The sequence below is a fragment of the Podospora bellae-mahoneyi genome, chromosome 4 (genome assembly GCF_035222275.1).
Source record: "Podospora bellae-mahoneyi strain CBS 112042 chromosome 4, whole genome shotgun sequence".
Taxonomy (NCBI): Eukaryota; Fungi; Ascomycota; class Sordariomycetes; order Sordariales; family Podosporaceae; genus Podospora; species Podospora bellae-mahoneyi.
The window spans coordinates 2,031,594-2,049,985 of NC_085883.1; the positions used below are offsets into that span (position 1 = coordinate 2,031,594).

The 18,392-nt window shown below is 53.3% G+C and overlaps 6 protein-coding genes and 1 non-coding gene across 7 annotated transcripts; 5 read left to right on the plus strand and 2 right to left on the minus strand.

Moving 5' to 3' along the window:
* Nucleotides 1-658: 658 nt before the first annotated feature.
* On the plus strand, nt 659-4,607 carry HUL5 (ubiquitin-protein ligase (E3); the record flags this gene model as incomplete). Its single annotated transcript, XM_062879197.1, has 2 exons — nt 659-1,842; nt 1,900-4,607. Exons 1-2 carry the CDS (start codon nt 1,164-1,166, stop codon nt 4,605-4,607), a joined length of 3,387 nt encoding a protein of 1,128 aa, XP_062732297.1. The 5' UTR covers nt 659-1,163.
* A 399-nt stretch (nt 4,608-5,006) lies between these two features.
* Nucleotides 5,007-6,504, plus strand: RRD1 (Serine/threonine-protein phosphatase 2A activator 1; the record flags this gene model as incomplete). The annotated part of the gene is made up of 2 exons (XM_062879196.1): nt 5,007-5,653; nt 5,706-6,504. 2 exons carry the CDS (start codon nt 5,007-5,009, stop codon nt 6,502-6,504), a joined length of 1,446 nt encoding a protein of 481 aa, XP_062732298.1.
* Nucleotides 6,505-6,663: 159 nt separating this feature from the next.
* Nucleotides 6,664-8,428, minus strand: QC761_409220 (uncharacterized protein; the record flags this gene model as incomplete). Its single annotated transcript, XM_062879195.1, has 3 exons — nt 6,664-7,208; nt 7,276-7,972; nt 8,026-8,428. The coding sequence occupies 3 exons, from the start codon at nt 8,426-8,428 to the stop codon at nt 6,935-6,937; spliced, it is 1,374 nt and encodes a 457-aa protein (XP_062732299.1). The 3' UTR covers nt 6,664-6,934.
* A 666-nt stretch (nt 8,429-9,094) lies between these two features.
* On the plus strand, nt 9,095-9,166 carry QC761_0066660. The gene has a single exon. It is a non-coding gene; the product is annotated as a tRNA-Gly (tRNA).
* Nucleotides 9,135-12,647, plus strand: QC761_409200 (uncharacterized protein; the record flags this gene model as incomplete). Its single annotated transcript, XM_062879194.1, has 3 exons — nt 9,135-10,183; nt 10,236-11,220; nt 11,270-12,647. The coding sequence occupies exons 1-3, from the start codon at nt 9,877-9,879 to the stop codon at nt 12,645-12,647; spliced, it is 2,670 nt and encodes an 889-aa protein (XP_062732300.1). The 5' UTR covers nt 9,135-9,876.
* A 365-nt stretch (nt 12,648-13,012) lies between these two features.
* On the plus strand, nt 13,013-14,378 carry EFM7 (Protein N-terminal and lysine N-methyltransferase efm7). The gene is made up of 2 exons (XM_062879193.1): nt 13,013-13,457; nt 13,518-14,378. Exons 1-2 carry the CDS (start codon nt 13,276-13,278, stop codon nt 14,128-14,130), a joined length of 795 nt encoding a protein of 264 aa, XP_062732301.1. The 5' UTR covers nt 13,013-13,275; the 3' UTR covers nt 14,131-14,378.
* A 49-nt stretch (nt 14,379-14,427) lies between these two features.
* Nucleotides 14,428-17,706, minus strand: QC761_409180 (uncharacterized protein; the record flags this gene model as incomplete). Its single annotated transcript, XM_062879192.1, has 1 exon — nt 14,428-17,706. One exon carries the CDS (start codon nt 17,704-17,706, stop codon nt 14,428-14,430), a length of 3,279 nt encoding a protein of 1,092 aa, XP_062732302.1.
* Nucleotides 17,707-18,392: the final 686 nt, after the last annotated feature.

Consider the following 18,392-nt stretch of genomic DNA (forward strand, 5'->3'; position numbering starts at 1 on the left):
TTTCTGCCCACAAACCGCAAATATCGCCCTAACCGAATGCCACCCCGCTTTTAGAGGCCACTTTCACCTGCCAGCTATTCACCTGCCAACAAAGACAGCAACTGACAGCCAGCCTGTCAACAATGCTAAGGTGCCAACACAATAGAGAGCAGGCAACTCAATGACTGACTTAAGGTAGCTACTAAGCATCCTATGGCTCAGAAACGCTGGATGCGGTCTCCGAAGAGGATAGGATATGTATATCTAAGGTATCCCTATATCGGGTCGCAGCACACCGCCGCTAGCGCAAAACTTCAAACTTCAAACTTCACTTCAAACTTTCTTTCTCACAGAAGTGGCGGGGCTTGTCGCCTTATCGTTATCAGTGGGGCTCTTCAATCAGCATTTCGTAGGTGGACGCCTCATCCCCCACCTTCCATTTTGATGGCTTGACAGCTCGGGGGCTTGTGCAGGGCAGTCTTGCGCAACTAGGTCATGCTGTGTCTGCAAAATAGAAGCTACAAGATACTGTGCGCCGTAGAAGTGTATTCCATTCCCTTGCCCGTGCATATCTAGGTAGGTGTTAAAAATCCGATCAGGGTCCCGTCGCTGTTGCAGATGCACACTGCAGCAGCGCTCCTGCCCTCTGAGAATGCAGCATGAGTAATCCAGGGTCTGCCGGGGGCAGCAGCTAGGAAGCAGTGACATCAGCTCCGGCTTCACTCAACCCCGCTGCACTTGAGTAGGTACCTGAATCTTGATCATTTTCAAAGACCTCTGGGCTGCCCGAGGCTGAGACTCCCCTCCAGTTCCCACTGGTCGATCCTGCAGCCACAGCCTACCTATTTAGTTATCTCCGGTCGATGCAGCTCGGCGCTCAAGGACCGCCTCCTAGTGGTGCCTTAACGGCATTTCCAGGTCGGAGTGGGAACGTTCTCGAAGCTCTGGGGCGGCATCCCTATTCACCAACACCACATACTTCTCGCTGCACCTGCGCTTATTTGGAGCTCCCAAGACGTGAGAAGCGGCATAGCAGTTATCTAATCTACTAATTTTCTCCAACAAACCAAACCCACCACGACTGTTGCCCGACATCTACCCCATCATCCCTCCTTTATGCTGAATAACCGATCGATACACCCATCATTCCTTCGATCTCCCCGTCTCGGGCAACATCAACAACCATGTTTTCTACCTTCACCGGTCAGTCGACCGGGAGACGTCGTAACGTCAACCTCAGTGGAAACACAGCACATAATCCATGGGCCGCTCCGGCAACACTAGGTGCCTCCACCACCGTATCAAGAGCGGCAGCCGAACGCGAAAAGAGGCAGAGAGAAAAGGAGAAGCTCAGGGCTGCTGAGCGTATCCAGAGAGTATGGCGGGGCAGTCAGATTAGGCAACATCTCAGGGCCCAAGATCGCGCCGCCATCGACGACCTGTACCACCATAACCAGAACGACCTCGAAAGGAGATCCGCCAAAGCACTTCCCTTACTGCTGAGGTCCTTCCAAAGTAAGAACCACAATGACCGTCGACGAATGGTGTGGCTCTGTCGCGATCTTTGCAACTCGAGCCTCCATTTGTTCCGGTCCCAGGGAGCGGAAGGATTTCAACTTGACAGGCTTGTTCGGAAGCTCACAGGCGCACTGCAGAAAGAATTAAATCTGGGCCCTGATATCCACGTTGTGCTCTCCGTACTTCTGGAAGTTATGGACCTTCGACCACAAGCTATTGGGCATGTTCTCGATCAATATTACAGAGTGATGGCTAACTACTGTAACCTTGCCTCGAGCTTGCAGCAGCCGTTTACGCTGCTCAGCCAGGCGGTCACAAAACCCCTATCAGTGGGGACCTTCCCAGGTAAGAAGCTACACATTCTCTTGAGAACACGATTCTGATTGACTGACAATCGTCTAGAAGCATTCCTGAGCAAAGCCTATCATGCCTTTGCTTTTGACTTCTTGGCAACACCAGACTTGAACATATTTGAGAACAACCTCAACCTATTTTGTGCCGATATCGACCTAGACCGCCTCTCGGATACGCTCGCCTCTGAGAAGTTTGAGGCCACACAGTTAGACGTACCCAGAGCTAGATTGCTATGGCTTTTGGCGCACTTGATTGCACTTCAAGAGGCAAAGCAGCAGCAAAACGTACATGCCAGCTACCTTGGCGTCCTCTGCTCCCTTTTATCCGTCCTTTCAGACCAGATTCAGCTTGCAGCGGAACCGGTTGCCGATGCTGGGCTTGATAGTGAGGATGACGTGGCTCAGGGGACCCTGCCGGCGTATGTCTCGGGTAAGCTGGCCTTGCTGACAACGTCGAGGGCCATTACTGGGCTACTCGAGACTTCTGCTCCATTTTCCCTGGGCCACGAGTCAAGCTCACTCGGCGATGCTAGTCCCTATGCTGGCTATGTTCTGACATTGCTATCCTGCTTCCCCAACGCGGGCGAAGAAATTCGCATGCGTCTGTTTTACTCGAATGTTCCGACAAGGACGGGTAGGGTGCCTGCGTTGGAATATTTGTGGCAGGTGATGAAGCGGACGGCGGTGTTTAGAAGCATCGCGTCCGAGTCGGAAGCCGCGTTGGGGATTCTCAAGTCGGCGCCGCAGACATCGAATCGGCATGGGGAAAATGATTCGTGGCATCAGCAGTGGAGGACGATTTTGCTGTTTTTGGAGCTTTATGTGTTTGTGCTCAAGGTGACGGATGATGCCGACTTCTTTGCGATACTGGAGGGTGACAAGCCGGGGAATGGAACGGCTGGGGAGGATTTGCCGAGGACGAGGTCGAGTGGCTTGGACATGGAGAGTGTCAAGAAGCTGACGTTGTTTCTGAAGCACTTGGGGTTCGTGCTTTATTACAACATGGCTGAGTTGTTGGCTTCGTGGGCTTCGTCAAGGAATTTGAGGGGTTTGAGTAGGCCGTCGATGTTTGTGGTGACGGCGGGGGTGGGTTTGGATAAGGTGAGGGGGTTGGTCCTGGCGGCTATGAGGGGGTTGTACGAGCGGGATTCTCGGAGACCCTTTCTGCCCAAGGACCACTGGTTGATGACGGAGAAGTTTGATATGGCTGGGTTCAAGGAGGCGGTCGTGGTGGAGGCGGAGCGGCAGAGGGCGCTTGGGCATGCTGAGGGGGAGGAAGATGAGGGGATGGGTGAGGAGGAGGAGCATGAGCCAGAGGAACGGGATTGGCGGCATGGACCACATCGGACTGTGGGTCGACAAGCGCTGCTTGAGGCGCGACAGAAGCTAGCCGCGAGGGAACAGGCCCGGGCCAAGGTGGCACCGAAACTGGAGGTTCTGAAGAATCTTCCGTTTGTGGTTCCGTTTGACCAGCGGGTGATGATCTTTCGGCAGTTTATCACTCTTGACAAGCTGCGGAGGAGAAGTGGCCATGCGGACCCGGACAGCTGGCGCATGATGATGCTGGAGGCTGATCCCACCAGGAACTTGTTGGCGAGGCACCAAGCCCTGATCAGGCGAGGGAGCTTGTTCCGGGATGCGCAGGGAAGTCTGTACCCACTGGAAGAGGCAATCAAGGAGCCGGTGCAGATTACTTTTCTGGATCAATGGGGGATGCAGGAGGCGGGGATTGACGGGGGCGGAGTGACGAAAGAGTTCTTGACAAGTGTGATTGCCGAGATGCTGTCCGACACCAGCTTGTTCGTCGCCAACAGCAAGAACGCATATTACCCAAACCCTCTGATAGTCGAGCAGTGGTTGGCTTTGGCGAGGAAGCGTGGTCTCAGTGAGTCCGAGACCAGGACCAAGTTGCTCAGACAGTATGAGTTCGCCGGACGGCTCATTGGAAAATGCATGTATGAGGGGATCCTCATCAATGTCGTTTTTGCCGGTTTCTTCCTGCTCAAGTGGACGACAGCGGATACCAAACAAGCCAGCCTGAATGATCTGAGAGAGCTGGACGAAGAGCTCTACCGGGGATTGCTGTTCTTGAAGAACAACGAAGACCAGGTGGACGACATGGGCTTGAACTTTTCCCTGGATGTCGACATTTCAACGCCAGAGGATAAGCAGCCCAATATTGTCTCTCGACCGCTCTGCCCCAATGGCAATAACATTCCCGTCACGAAGGGAAACAGGTTAAAGTACATTGTCCAGCTGGCCAAGTACAAGCTCGCCCTGCAACCTTTTGCGCAGACGCAGGCTTTCCTCAAGGGTCTCAAGATGGTGATAGAGCCGGGGTGGCTGAGCATGTTCAACCAGAACGAGCTTCAGCGGCTGGTGGGCGGGGACAGCGGAGCGATCGATGTGGATGATTTGAGGAGGAACACGGTGTACAGCGGGCCTTACCAGATTGGGGACGACGGGCAGGAGCACGAGACGGTGAAGCTGTTTTGGGAGGTAATGGAGGAGTTTGGGGACGAGGAGAGGAGGGAAGTGCTGCAGTATGTGACGAGCACGCCGAGGGCGCCGCTGCTGGGATTCAGCCAGCTTTTTCCGAGGTTTACGATTGGGTATGGGGGGCAGGATGAGGACAGGCTGCCGAGCGCGAGTACGTGTATCAATTTGTTGAAGCTGCCGAGGTATAGTCGGAAGGGGGTGTTGAGGGAGAAGTTGTTGTATGCGGTGAAGAGTGGGGCGGGGTTTGATTTGAGTTGACTGAGTTGAGCGATGGGGAAGGAGGAGGGGGGGGGAGGGGCTGGAAGCGGATATATTTAGAGGATTGTTAGAATATTGTGGGAATGGCATGAGGTTGTATATGAGGATATCATGGAGGTGCGTGAGCCCCTGAGTGACGGAACTTGATACTAGCTATGGGATGTGCCCCACCTTGCGCAGCGGTTGATAGGCTCCACCAATGACGACAGCGGGGTAGTCCCCTATTGACCCCACCTTTTGCTTCCGCTCGCCGCTTGCTGCTTGCATGTATCAGCCCGACTTTTATTCCTTTCCTAGCTTGACATTCAAACTGGAACATAACAAAACTTCTGTCGGGCGACTTGACACTCTGTTTTATTTAATATTTAGACAAAACTTTTCAACAACCGACGACAAAAAATGGAACCACCACCACCCCCTCCTCCCTCAGCTACGGGAGCAGTCTCCCTCCCCAGGCTACCCATCCTCACCTCTGACGAGCTCTCCAAGAAAGCATTTGGCCCCCTGCAAAAGAGGATCAACTCTGGGGCTGACGTGTCGTTTTTCCTGACGTCGAGGGCGTATAAAGAGTTGATGGTGTGGATTATGCAGTTGAATCACTCGCTTATTCCGAGACTGTCGCCCGATACTGCGAGACCGGTGTGTTTTCCACTGGAACCGGGGAGAAGAGGGTGGAGCGAGCCGGTGAGAAGGTTAAGGGAAATGTTGAGGGGGTGCGAGGAGTTGATTTTGGAGGCGCCGCCCGAGGAGAACAAGAACAGAAGGTTTGGGAATGGGGCTTGTAGGGTCTGGCATGGGAAATTGGGGGAGAGGATTCAGGGGTGGATTGATGGGTTGGGTTTGGTGGTAGATGGGGGGGTGAAGGAGGAGTTGAGGGGGTATTTCATGGGTGCTTGGGGGGATAAAGGACGACTTGACTATGGAACGGGCCATGAGCTGAGCTTTTTGGCGTTTCTGGGCGGGTTGTGGAAGGTGGGGTTTTTCGGGGGGGGAGAGGAAAAAGAAGGGGAGAGGGAGAGGGAGGTTGTGATTGGGGTTGTCGAGATGTATGTTTTTGTCTTGAGGATGGGAACGGCAGGAGAGGCTAACGTGAAATAGGTATTTGGAGGTGGTGAGGAAGTTGATAACGACTTACACGCTTGAACCGGCGGGATCGCATGGGGTGTGGGGGTTGGATGACCACAGTTTTGTGCCTTATATTTTTGGGTCGGCGCAGTTTACGAAACCGATTTTGGGGAGTAGGACGGAGGCTACGCCGGTGGAGGGGTCATGTCCGGGGGCGCCGAAGCCGGCGAGTGCGGTTGATAAACAGACGGTGGAGGATTACAGGGGGAGTAATATGTACTTTGGGGCGATTGGGTTCATCTACGATGTGAAGAGGGGGCCTTTTTGGGAGCATAGCCCGATGCTGTTTGATATTAGTGGGATTAAGGATGGGTGGGGGAAGATTAATAAGGGGATGGTGAAGATGTATCGGGCCGAGGTGCTGGGGAAGTTTCCGGTGGTGCAGCATTTTGGGTTTGGGGGGTTGTGGGCGTGGGAGGTGGACCCGGAGATGGCCGGGGAGAGGAGTGTGCATTTGCAGAGTCAGCCGGTGCAAAATCAAGCACAGAGTTTGGGGCAGGGCGGAGGGGAGGGGGGGACGAAGGCTCCGTGGGCGAGGGGGGCTATGGGGGGCATGTCTGGCGGGCAGGTGAGTATGCCTAGGCCGATGGATGGGGGGGTGATGGCGCCGACGGGGTTTCCGGGGCGGCAACCTGGGATGGGGACGCCGAGGGGCGGGATACCGAATACAGGACCGATGGAGCAGACAAATTTTCCCCGGGGAGGGGGGATGCATGATAGGGTTGGGGGGAATCAGTTTAGTGTCACCAAGGCTCCTTGGGCAAAGGACTGAGCATGAAAGAGGTTGTTTTGTTATGCTGTATACGAGATACCCGATTAAATATGGAGAGAACCTTACGGAGCCTCTTATTTATCTTATCAGTACCCCCACCCTACCTACTAACTTACCTTTCCTATAATATAGTTAAAAGCCTTAAAAGAAAAATAATAAGCGTTTGATTCGTCTTCAAGGGCCTTTAAATTATTTTGAATAGCCTTCAAACTATCTTTTAGAGCCCTTCAGCTATCTTTTAAGGCCTCATAACCATCTTTTATCGTCTTTTAATTATCGTTTGGAGCCTACTATATACCTTTCAACTCTAAATATTTATTCTTTGCAATATAGTTAAATCCTATATTAAGTGGAGGGTTGGGTGGGAGGGGGGGGGTGATGGTAAGATAAATAGGGGGCTCCGTGTAGGTTCTCTCTAAATATGTACAAGTTATTGATAACTCCTCGCTAGCAAATGCGGCTTCCGTTTGTTGACATCAAGAATCAACTGACCAAACAGCCCATTCGCCCAGGAAAACCAGTGACGAGTCCAGACGCTGACGCTGTGAGTGTTAACGCTCTCGTGCATGAGACCCAACCCGTCTGTCGACGACAGGAGCTGTTTGATACAGCTGTAAATCTCCTCGTCATCATCACTGGTGAGAGCCTGGACGATGAGACCCATGGGCCATGCCATCCCCGGACCGATATGTGGCCCTCCCGTTCTGTTTTTCGTTTCGTCAGCCCCAAAACTGTCACACCGCCGGAGCAGAGATTCATATGCACACTCACGCATTCAAAACCGGCCCAAACATGTAGTAAGGGTTCATCTTACTCAGCGCAAATCTCCTCGTCCGCTGGTACGTCTCGTCTCTTCGGTCGAGGTAGCCGCCTAGCAAAGGGGCGGAGAGTAAACTGGGGATGTTGGCGTCGTCCATCAGGCTGTGGGAGCCGTAGCCGTCGACTTCGTAGGCGTAGATCCTGCCGTACAGTCTGTGATCTATCCTCCCGTGATCCTCTATCCCGGCTCTGATCTCCGCCGCCAACTTGGATATTTTTTTGGATGTTGAGGGGGAGATGGGGGAGATGTAAGGGGATAGAAGGGAGAGGTAGGAGGAGAACATCATGTTTCCGGGGATGAAACCCTGGTAGGTACACGCGTCATCGCTAGGGCGGAAGGCACTCCTGACTAGGTTGGTACCAGGGTGAAAAGGCGGACCGGAGCCGGCGTTGGGGAGAGTTTCGGTTGAGGTTGTGGTTAGGCGTTGGAATTGGTAGGGGGCGTAGGACACCGTGCCGGTGCGGGAGTAAGTTCCGGTTTGGAGGTCGGTGGTGATGGAGAGGATTCTCTTGAGGGCGGGGAGGAGGTTGAGGGAGGTGGTGAGGAAGGGGGTGTCGGAGGTTTGGGTGAGGTAGGTGTGGATGAGGGAGAGGAAGGAGGCCAGGGAGTCGAGTTCGTATTTACATTCGTGGATGGTTTTGGGGGAGCCTGGGGAGGAGGGGAGGGGTGGGTAGATGTGATCGGTTGGGGAGTCGTCTGACTGGGGAGGGGGGATGAGGGATTCTGGGGGGCGAGGAAGGCGTTGCAGTGGGGGGCTGTGAGGATGTAGCGGGCTTGGAGGTTGATGAGGCCGCGGTAGAGGGAGGCGAGGGAGGAGGTGGAGTTGGAGGGGGTGAGGAGGGGGGAATAGGAGGTTAGTTGGTGGGCTGAGTCGCGGAGCCACATGGCGGGGATGTCGCCGGTGGTTATGAAGGTGAGTTCTTCTTCTGGGTCGTTGTTTCCTGTCGGCTTGGGTGTTGGGTCTGGGCTGTTGATGTCTGTGGGGAGATAGCTGGAGGCATTCCTCCAGCTGAGTCCCTTCCAGGTTATGGCTGTGTCGAGGGTGTTGGGGAAGCAATTCTCAAACAGACGGAACAAGTCTGGGTCTTTGATGACTTGTTTCATGGAGATGATGGTATCTTCCACCTCTGGGAGGGTAAAGGTTCGACATGATGGTCGTGGTCTTTGATAAGAGAGCTTGTAACGACCTGTTGACTTTGGTTCATGATGGGTGGAGGAATAGGCAGAGTAATCGGGGCAACTTCGAGGTTCTGGTTCAAGGGTGAGCTGAGCTCTGGGTGGTTGAGCTTGGGCAAGCACAGCAAGAGTATGAACTAAGAGAATAGATGCCCTCATCTTGGGCCAAACAGACGATAAAAAAAGACATGTTCACTTGAACATTCGCGTGAGCCACACTTGGGGGTGGACTAGCATAAATGTCAATGATAAGAATGCCCAGGTTAGGCAAGGGAACATCATCTAGAGTATTAGGATATTTTCAGAGACATAGACCCCAATTTAGCTCTGCAGCGGGCGGCAGTTGCGTTCCGTGGACGACATGACAGCGGAAAAAGATCTGGCTGAATGGAGAACCTCTTGGCTTTGCGGGAGAGCACCTGGTTTGGGGAAGCTGAAGAAAAGATGGTGGAGGGGAATATGTTGCACTGTGTTTAACCGCACAAAAACACACTGTCACTGACATGTGTTCCTGCAGGCCGACAGCGTGGCCGTTGAGGCATAGTGGGTGGACACGTCAAGCCAGATTCCACTCTTACTTGCATCCAACAACAAGCGGCCATGGTGTAGTGGTTAGCATTAATGCCTTCCAAGCATTAGAGTCGGGTTCGATTCCCGATGGCCGCATTCAAAGACACTCCTCTGCTGTCAAGCACAGTGTGAGGAGTTACCAGTAACTTTTGTTTGCTTGGCCCCTTACCATTTTGGATGATTTTGGGATGGCTTGGCGGCGAGATTCAAGGTTGAGATGACATGTTGCTTTGGTACAGAGAACCCCTCCATTTTCTTGCATCTACACATATTTTCGACCCATTTTCCTACTTTTTTTTGTTCCACAAGAGCACTCGATACGCGCCACAATTGACAGCTCTCCCCTCCCCTCTTTCAAGAACAAATGCCATGATCAACCCCGCATCATCCCACGGGAAATCTTCCGTGCATTTTCCAGGGGCGGCTCGTTCTGGACGGCGGATTATCGGCATCCTTGCAGAACTTGGCATCGGATAATCTGCAGGGCGTCCCCTGTATTGGCTTGGCTGCCACTGTCTGGGGTCTTGGGGGGGGTTGAGAGGCGGGAGGACAAGCTCCTGCAAAGCAGACTCTTGGACTCTTGTCAAGTGGCCTTTTGAAGGGTCTTTTTCTTGAGCTTGCCATCATGAGTGTATCATGGGGACCGTCTCTGTTTGTTTTGTTTCGGCCTTTTCTCATCTGACTATGACGCTGCCTTGATGTCAACGACAAACAACACGATGTGCTCGCGGCATTGATTGCTTACCAACTCGATTTCAGGATATCAAGGGGGAGTTAATAGGTTGCGGCATCTTTATGGAACCAAGATGAGGAGAGCTGAAGAGAGCTCACCATTTCGCAAGCCGTTCAGCATGGCGGCTGCTCCGTTACGTTTTAGGGGGATGCCCCGGAGGAGTCGCTTTTTGGTGTATGCGTTGGTATTTATCAGTTTCTTGTATCTGATACCGAGGATGCACTTGGGTATGGGTGGGACATTGTTGTTTTTCTTGATATCTCCTGAGGCTGCTGGACCTTATGGGGTTGGACACAAGGTTGATATCTTGCGATATGTTGATCCCTTGATCGGGACGACGAATGGTGGTCATGTTTTTCCTGGAGCATCATTGCCCTATGGTTAGCCCTTCTTCTCATCTTTCCTAGGCCCCATAATTAACACCAGCTCTAGGCATGGCCAAAGCAGTCGCCGACACAAACAGTCACGCTGAAAACGCCGCCGGCTTCGTGTCCGACAACAGCGAGATCCTCGGCTTCTCACATATGCACGACTCTGGGACAGGCGGCCAGCCATCCATGGGTAACTTTCCCCTTTTCGTCCATGCAGGCTGCCCAGAGGATGATCACAAGCAATGCGTCTACTCCCTCATGGACCGCCCCATCGCCAGAGTCAACGGCTCCGCCTTTGCCGCCCCAGGATATTTCAGCCTCAACCTCACCAACCATGTGCGCGCAGAGATGACAGTCACTGAACACACAGCTCTGTACCGCTTTTCCTTCCCAGGAAACGACACCCTCACGTTGAAGAGCGACGACCCGCTCAGGAAGAAGGATGTCGATATCACTTACTCGCCTATTATCCTTGTTGATTTGGTTGATCTGATGAACAGCAGGTCAACGGGCGGGATCCAGGTGTACAATCAGTCTGGACGTATCGTCGGTGAAGGACAGTATCAGCCTTCTTTTGGAGCAGGAAGATACAACGCCTTTTTCTGTGCCGACTTCAAAGGTGCTGCCATTAGAAAGACGGGGACGTTTATCAGTAATAATGCCACTGAAGGAGTCAACTTTCTGGACGGGGTCGGTAATGGCTTCTACATCCCCTCTGGCTCGGCCGGTGCCTGGATTCAGTTTGAAAAACCGGTTGAGAATAATCATGAGATTATGGCTAGGGTGGGCGTGTCTTTTATCAGCGTGGATCAAGCTTGTGACAATGCTGAGAGAGAGATTGCGGACTACAACTTTGAGAGGGTGGAGAGCCAGGCGAGAAAGGAGTGGAGAAAGAAGCTGGAGGTGGTTGAGGTGGATGGGACGGGAGTGAGTGAGGATATGCTGACCACTTTCTGGTCGGGGTTGTACAGGACATTGCTGTCGCCACAGAATTATACGGGGGAGAATCAGCTGTGGAATAATTCCACCGAGCCATACTTTGACTCGTAAGTCTTTGCCCAAGACAGCAGATGCAGGACAACTAACATGCCGTAGATTCTACTGCATCTGGGACTCCTTCCGAGCCCAGCACCCCCTTCTGACCATCATCGACCCCCCAGCCCAGACAGACATGATCCGCGCCCTTATCGACATCTACCGCCACGAAGGAAAACTCCCCGACTGCCGCATGTCCTTCAGCAAAGGCTACACCCAAGGCGGCAGCAACGCCGACATCGTCCTCGCCGACGCCTTTGTCAAGAACCTCACCGACAATATCGACTGGGACACCGCCTACAAAGCTGTCCTCTCCGACGCGGAAGAAGAGCCTCAAATGTGGGGTGTCGAGGGCAGAGGCAACTTGGAAAGCTGGCATAAACTGGGGTACATCCCCTGGGATGACATCGACACCAACGGCACAGGCCCAATGTCCCGCTCCATTTCCCGCGGTGTGGAATACGCCTACGATGACTTTGCCATCTCCCTCCTCGCCTCCGGCCTTGGCCACGACGCAGACGCCAAAAAATACCACCAGCGTGGCTCCAACTGGAGAAACTACTGGAACCCGGAACAGGCTGACCTCTACCGGGAAGACCCAGATGGTCCGGTGCTCAAGACAAAGTTCAAGGGGTTCATGCAACCGCGCAAACTAGACGGCTCGTTCCGCTATGAAAACACCCGAGCTTGCTCCCCGGTGCACAACATGCACATCTGCTATTACGACACTCATCTCAGCTCCTACGAGGGCTCACCGTGGCTGTACTCATTCTTTGTCCCGCAAGACATGGACAGCTTGATCACGCTTATGGGGGGGCCGGACGCGTTTGTGGAGAGGTTGAATTACTTCCACACGAGCGGGATTTCGTACATGGGGAATGAACAGGGTTTTTTACCTGTTTTTCAATTCCATTATGCCGGGCGACCGGCGATATCTTCTTACTGGGTGCGCTCTTACATCCCTTCGCTGTTCAACAGTTCAGTAAACGGCATCCCGGGTAACGACGACTGTGCCATGGGTGCATTCTCGGCGTTTGCAATGATGGGGTTTTTCCCCGTTGCAGGACAAGACGTCTACCTGCTCACGCCCCCCTTTTTTAGGGAGGTAAAGATCAAGGCGAAGTCGGGGGGGAACAAGTGGGCGGTGATCAGGGTCAAGAACTTTGATCCGGAGGGGAGGAGGATATACATCCAATCTGCCACCCTAAACGGGAGGAGATACACCAGGAACTGGATCACGCATGAGTTTTTTATCAAGGGGGGCATCCTCGAGTTTGTGGTGGGCGAGGAGGAAGGGAAGGAGTGGGGGAGGGGGGAGGAGGGTAGGCCGCCTAGTTGGTACAGTGATGAGGATTTTGGGGATTGGGATGGGAATAAGGGGGTGGAGGGGGTGGATGCGGAGGAGGAGGAGAGGCAGGCGGGGAGGAGGGGGAGATAGTTTTTTTTTCTTGTGGTTTTGGTGTTGGGGATGTATATAGGGCAGCAGAAGAAATAAATGCTAGAGGTATAAGTGAAGTGCATCTTCAAGGTGTCGGTGACTAAAAACGCTTCGATAGGCCTTATACACATATCACCAGACCTTAAATGCATATCACCAGGCATCAAACACATATCAACAGAGCCCAGAACAGCTTTAATAGGCCTTAAACACATATTTGAGGCTTTGAAAACATATCAACAGGCCTTTCGAGATAATCAAGAGACCCCAGGAAAGTGGTGACAATCGGGTGGTCACATGATGTGCTCCATCTCTCCAAGCCAGCAGTTTTTTTGCCTAATTTTATGTATTACAAAATCCATGATTTCATGCTCAAACTTTTTGCTATGAGAATAAGTTTCACAATTCTGCAATCCCTCGTTTTTTGAGTGATAGCTCACAATATCTCACCCTGCGCAACATTGGCAAAGTTTTTTGTGTGAGACGGGACATTTTTCTACCCCTCCTTCATCAAAAAACTTACTACCCCTCAACACCAAGATATATCATCACCACTCTTTTTTTTTTCTTTTTTCTTTTTCTTTTTCTTTTTTTTTTTCACATTCACCAACCACAGACCAAAACAAAAATGTCAACCCACGACTCAGACAACGAGTCAGGCGGCGGCGGAGAGCTTGGGTTGTTTTCCGAACCAACAGATTACTACCCTCCCTCCCCCCCACCAACAACAGAGACTTACACCACCGCGACGGGGGAGATCATAACCCTCCACCTCGTCGGGCACTCCCCCCTCGAAGCCCACCACCTATGGTAACCCCCCCTCCCTTGTTCTCATTCACACAAACCATTTCTGACACTTGGTTCACCTAGGAATGGCTCAAGAGTCATATCCCAACTTTTCGAATCAACCCCCACCACCACGGTGAAAAACCGCACAGTCTGCGAACTCGGCGCCGGCGCCGGCCTCCCCTCCCTCGTGGCCTCCATGCTGGGCGCTTCCCTCGTCGTCTGCACTGACTTTCCCGACCCGGACCTCATCGCCACCATACAAAAAAACATTGACGGGTGCCACCTCCTCCCCCACGACAACGACGAGCTCAACATCGTCGCTGACGGTTTTGTCTGGGGCGCCTCCCCTTCCACCCTCCTCCGTCACTCCCCTAACGGGTTCGACGTCCTCATCCTCGCCGATTTGCTCTTCAGACACTCTGAGCACGGCAATATGATCAAGACCATCAGGGAGACTCTCAAGCGCACAAGAGAAGCAAAAGCCTATGTCGTCTTTTGCAGCTACCGCCCCTGGCTGAGGGAGAAGGATCTCAAGTTTTTTGACCTGTGCAGGGAGGATGGGTTCGAGGTGGAACAAATCTTGGAAAAGAAGATGGACAAGAAGCTTTTTGAGGAGGATCCGGGGGACGAAGAGATCCTCAAGACGGTTACGGGGTGGGTAGTTAGTTGGCCTGAGAAGGAGTGGGTTGCGTGAGGGGATGAGAAAATGAAGAGGGTGCAAGTGGTATAGTTGGAAAAATCAAAAAATAAATAATTGAATGACAGGCCGAGTGAGAGAGGGGTAGGACGTGTGAGGATCATGAATACCACATACATCAAGACAATTCTTGGGTCAACAATATGTGACCAACCCCAACGGGGTGAACAAGACACATACAATGTATATATCAACACTCATAGCTATGCGCACAAATTCATTCATCATAACCCTTTCCATTCCATGCCCCCCAATCCAACCCATACACATTTGCCCATTTCCCATCCCCTCCACCTACCACCTCCTCCCATAAACATCATGCTCCTTCCTCGGCCTCCTCACCCCGTGCTTCCCACCAACAAACTCGCCCACATCCCTCACCACATTCCTCCCATCATTCCCCTCCAACCCATCCACCCCCAAGCTCGCCCGAGCATCATGCTTGAACAGATCCAAAATCTCCTGCAAGCCCAGTTTCAGCTGGTTCTTCCCCTTCTTCCTCATCCCACCCTCAATCGTCGCCTCCGCCAGCATCCTCTTCTTGTTCTGCAGCTCCAGTATCCTAGCCTCGACTGTATCCTGAACAGTAAGTTTATACACAATCACGTCCACCGTCTGCGTCAGTCTGTGGACTCGATCGATAGCCTGCTCCTCCACAAACGGGTTCCAGAACGGCTCAACAATGATGACGCGGGTGGCGGCCGTCAAATTGAGGCCGAGGGAGCCGCACTTGAGAGAGCAGAGCAGGATGCGGGTGTGAGGGTCGGTGCGGAGGGCCTTGAGGGCAGCTTCGCGAGCGTCATTGGGCATCTTGCCGTCGTAGCGGACGGCTTTCATGCCTGGCTGAGAGCGCAAAAACGGCTCGATGAGGTCGAGCATGGAGGTGAACTGCGAAAAGACAATGAACTTGTGCTCGTGGGCTTCCTTGCGCAGGATGGAGAGCAGCTCCCGAATCTTGGCGGATTGAGTAATGCCTCCGGAACTTTTGGCCGACTTGGATTTCTTCTTCCGCTCTGGTTCTTGTTGGCCAGGACGGCGGGATCGTCTTCGGATGGGAAGGTCATCGTCTGAGTCGTCGTCCGGGTCCGAAGAGATCAACTCAGAAGCGGAGATCTCTTCCTCGTCTTCGCCAGAACCTTCAGTATCCTGGGATGCGACTTGTGACTGCGATACCCTAGACACCGACACAAACGATTCATCCTCTTCCGAGCCGGAATCAGATTCTGACCCGGATCCGTGGAAGTCAGCCTGAGAGTCATCCTTGACAATGAAGCTGTCGAGCTGGCTCTCGTCATCGTCATCTTCTTCAGACGAGTGCTCAGAGTCCTCGGAAGCGATATCGTCGCCACCGCCCTCGGCATCCTCATCCTCTGAACCTCCGCACTTCCCAAGTCTCAAAGCACCCTGTTGATCCTCACCCACCAACCAGCTCCCCTCCTCTTCCTCGTCGCTGTCCTCAACAATCCTCCTCGCTTTTGATCTTTTCTTGCTCGCCGCCACCTTCTCGATCTTGATCTCCTCCTTCACCACACTGACCCTCCTCCCATACTTCTTTTTCTTCTTGCTCGGACTCACACTGATAACCTTTTGCATACTATCAATGCAATCCGAGCACTTCACCTGCCCGCTCCCCATCTCCTTCTTGCTCAACTCACTGAGACACATCTCGCACTTCCTCGTCCGAATCCCCATCCCCCCAAACGCATCCGCCAAATCATCCAAGTCATCCCCAGCCTTCCCCTTCGGCTGAGCAGTCGAATCCACCGCCAGCGCCTCCTGATCCTTCTCCAGCTTCGTGTCCGTCAACCTAGGATGATTGCAAGCCTGCCTCAGCCTCAAAAGCAACACCAACGCATTCGCATAGTCAATCCTCCCCTTCATCATCTTCTCCAAACTCTTATCCGCCCTCGCCTCTAACGCATCATAAAACTCCCTCTCCGCCTCGGAAAACTTGGTCTCCACCGTCACAACTTTCCTTTCTGTGATCTTGAACGCCGGCTTCGGCATCTCCCTCTCCTCCCCATCCCCCCCCCTCTCCTCCTCCATCTTCGCCTTCATAGCATCCAACGCCTTCTTCCCCCCAGCAACCAACGCCCCCTCCTCCTTCAAAATCTCCTTCGTCCTCCTCTTCATAAAACACCTCAGCAGATTATGCAACCTCTTGATCGCCACATGCCCCTTCCCCTGCTTCATCGGCCCATCAATATCCTTCCTCCACTCCCCCAGCTCATCATAAGGCGGCACCCTCAAAAAGTGCACCAAGCTCTGCAGCTCATCAAGATTATTCTGCATTGGCGTCCCCGTCAAGCACCACCTGTACTCCGCCTTCAACCCACAGCACGCCTTGGTCGCCTTTGCATTCCTATTCTTGATGCTGTGCGCCTCATCCAGAATAACGCGATACCAATACACCCCAAAACACCCCACCTGCGGGCTCTTGGCCGGATCCGGGTGGCTGTTCCCGTGCTCCGACACCAAAATCTGATACGTCGTAATCACCACGTCAAACTTTGCCAGTTGTTTCGCATCCTTGGTCCTGTTCGGCCCATGGTGCACACAAACCTTCAACCCCAACACCTCCCCGTCAACCTTTTCCTTGATCTCGGCCTCCCACTGCCTAATCAACGCCAGCGGCGCCACCACCAGCGTCCCCCTCTTCACCTCGGAAAAATGCTTCTTCCACCCCTTCCCTCCTTCTTCCGGCATGGGGTTTGACACAATGAGCGATATGCTCTGCAGCGTCTTCCCCAACCCCATATCATCCGCTAGAATCCCCCCCTTTGGCACCCGTCCCTTCTTCAGCGGTCCCAGTTCCCGGTTCTTCATCCATTTGACACCAACAACCTGATGAGGTAAGAGCTTGACTTTAATACCGGCCAGGGTACCATCTTCCTGGACTCCCTCTTCAGTTTCTTTTTCTTCTGGCCCTGCTGTCTTCTTTTCCTCCTTGTTTTTAGGAGGGGCATCATCTTCCTCTTCCTCATCCTCCATCCCCCCCTCTAGCAAAGCCTTGAGATCGGCATTCGCCTTGGCGGGATCGGTATAAAATGTCGTGTCCCCATAACCACCACCGCCGCCGGGCTTGGTGTATTGATACACCGGCTGAGCCTCTTCACTCAGCGAGCTAAACATTGGCAGCTCCGGCTTCTTGGGGGGCACATTTTTTGGTTTGAGCGGACCAGAGTTCCTATACAGATCCGCGTGGAATTCGGGCCGGGTTTTGCGTTGGATGAAGAGGTGGTCTGAGTTCTTGTTTTTGGGGCCGAAGCGGGAGGGGAGCTGGGTTGGGTGGCCAAAGGTCGGGACTGGGGTTGGGGCTGCGGGCGCGGCGGGGCTGTCGGTTAGGTCGATTACTGTGCCGGGGGTGTTGAAGTTGTTGTTGTTGCTGTTTGCGAAGGCGGATTGACCACCGGCGGGTCGTCGGACGGGAGTGTTGAAGGTGTTGGTACCAAAGGTTGGTTGGGGCCGGCGGGCGGGGGTTTCGGTTGGGCCGATGGACATGTTTGCTGCTTGGGAGCTGAGGAACTCGAGGTCGTCGTCGCTGAAGGACGCTTTTCTTGCGGGGCGGACCATTTTTGCGGTCAAGTTGGTGGTGAGGGTTGTAGTTGTTGTTGTGGTGGTTGGTGAAGGGGAATAGCTGATTGTTGCTGGCTGGATCAGGTCGTAAAAGCTTTGCCTGAGCTCTGCTCGTGTCTTTTTTTTGGTCGGCAGCCGCAGTTGTAGTCTCGCCCGGGCTGCTGTCAGTCTCGGGCGCGGGTTTGTTTTGTTGGCGGACCGCTGAGTTGGAGCTCAGGTTTCTGTCGCAAAGTGGTCTCTGGTTATCGGCTGCTCAATTTTGTTTGCCACCAGTGGGTTTGGAGTAGGGAGAAGTGGTAAGGTACCTCATCGAAAGCCCGCCAGGACACGGGGGAGGGGGGCCAGTAGGAACAATGTCCAAAATATGTCGAGACCCAAAGGTTGTGGGGAAGGGAAGTGTCAGAGCCTAAATTGTGACGCGCTCCGAGTCGCGGCGATATGGGGTAATTGGGAGCTTTGTTGCCTGTTTACTGCGAGGACGAATTTGGAACTGGGCACCAAGGCAACCACGGCACCCCGCATTTCTGTCAAACAACCCCGCCATTCAGGGGTTGGTAATTTCAACCCTAACCCTCTATCAGTCACTTGTATGAGTGACAGCTTTTGAGGCGGTGTTCCTGGCAGGCAGTGGCAGGTAACCTCAGTGTCAAAAATCGACTGATCTTGCAGCTTCAGAACATGAA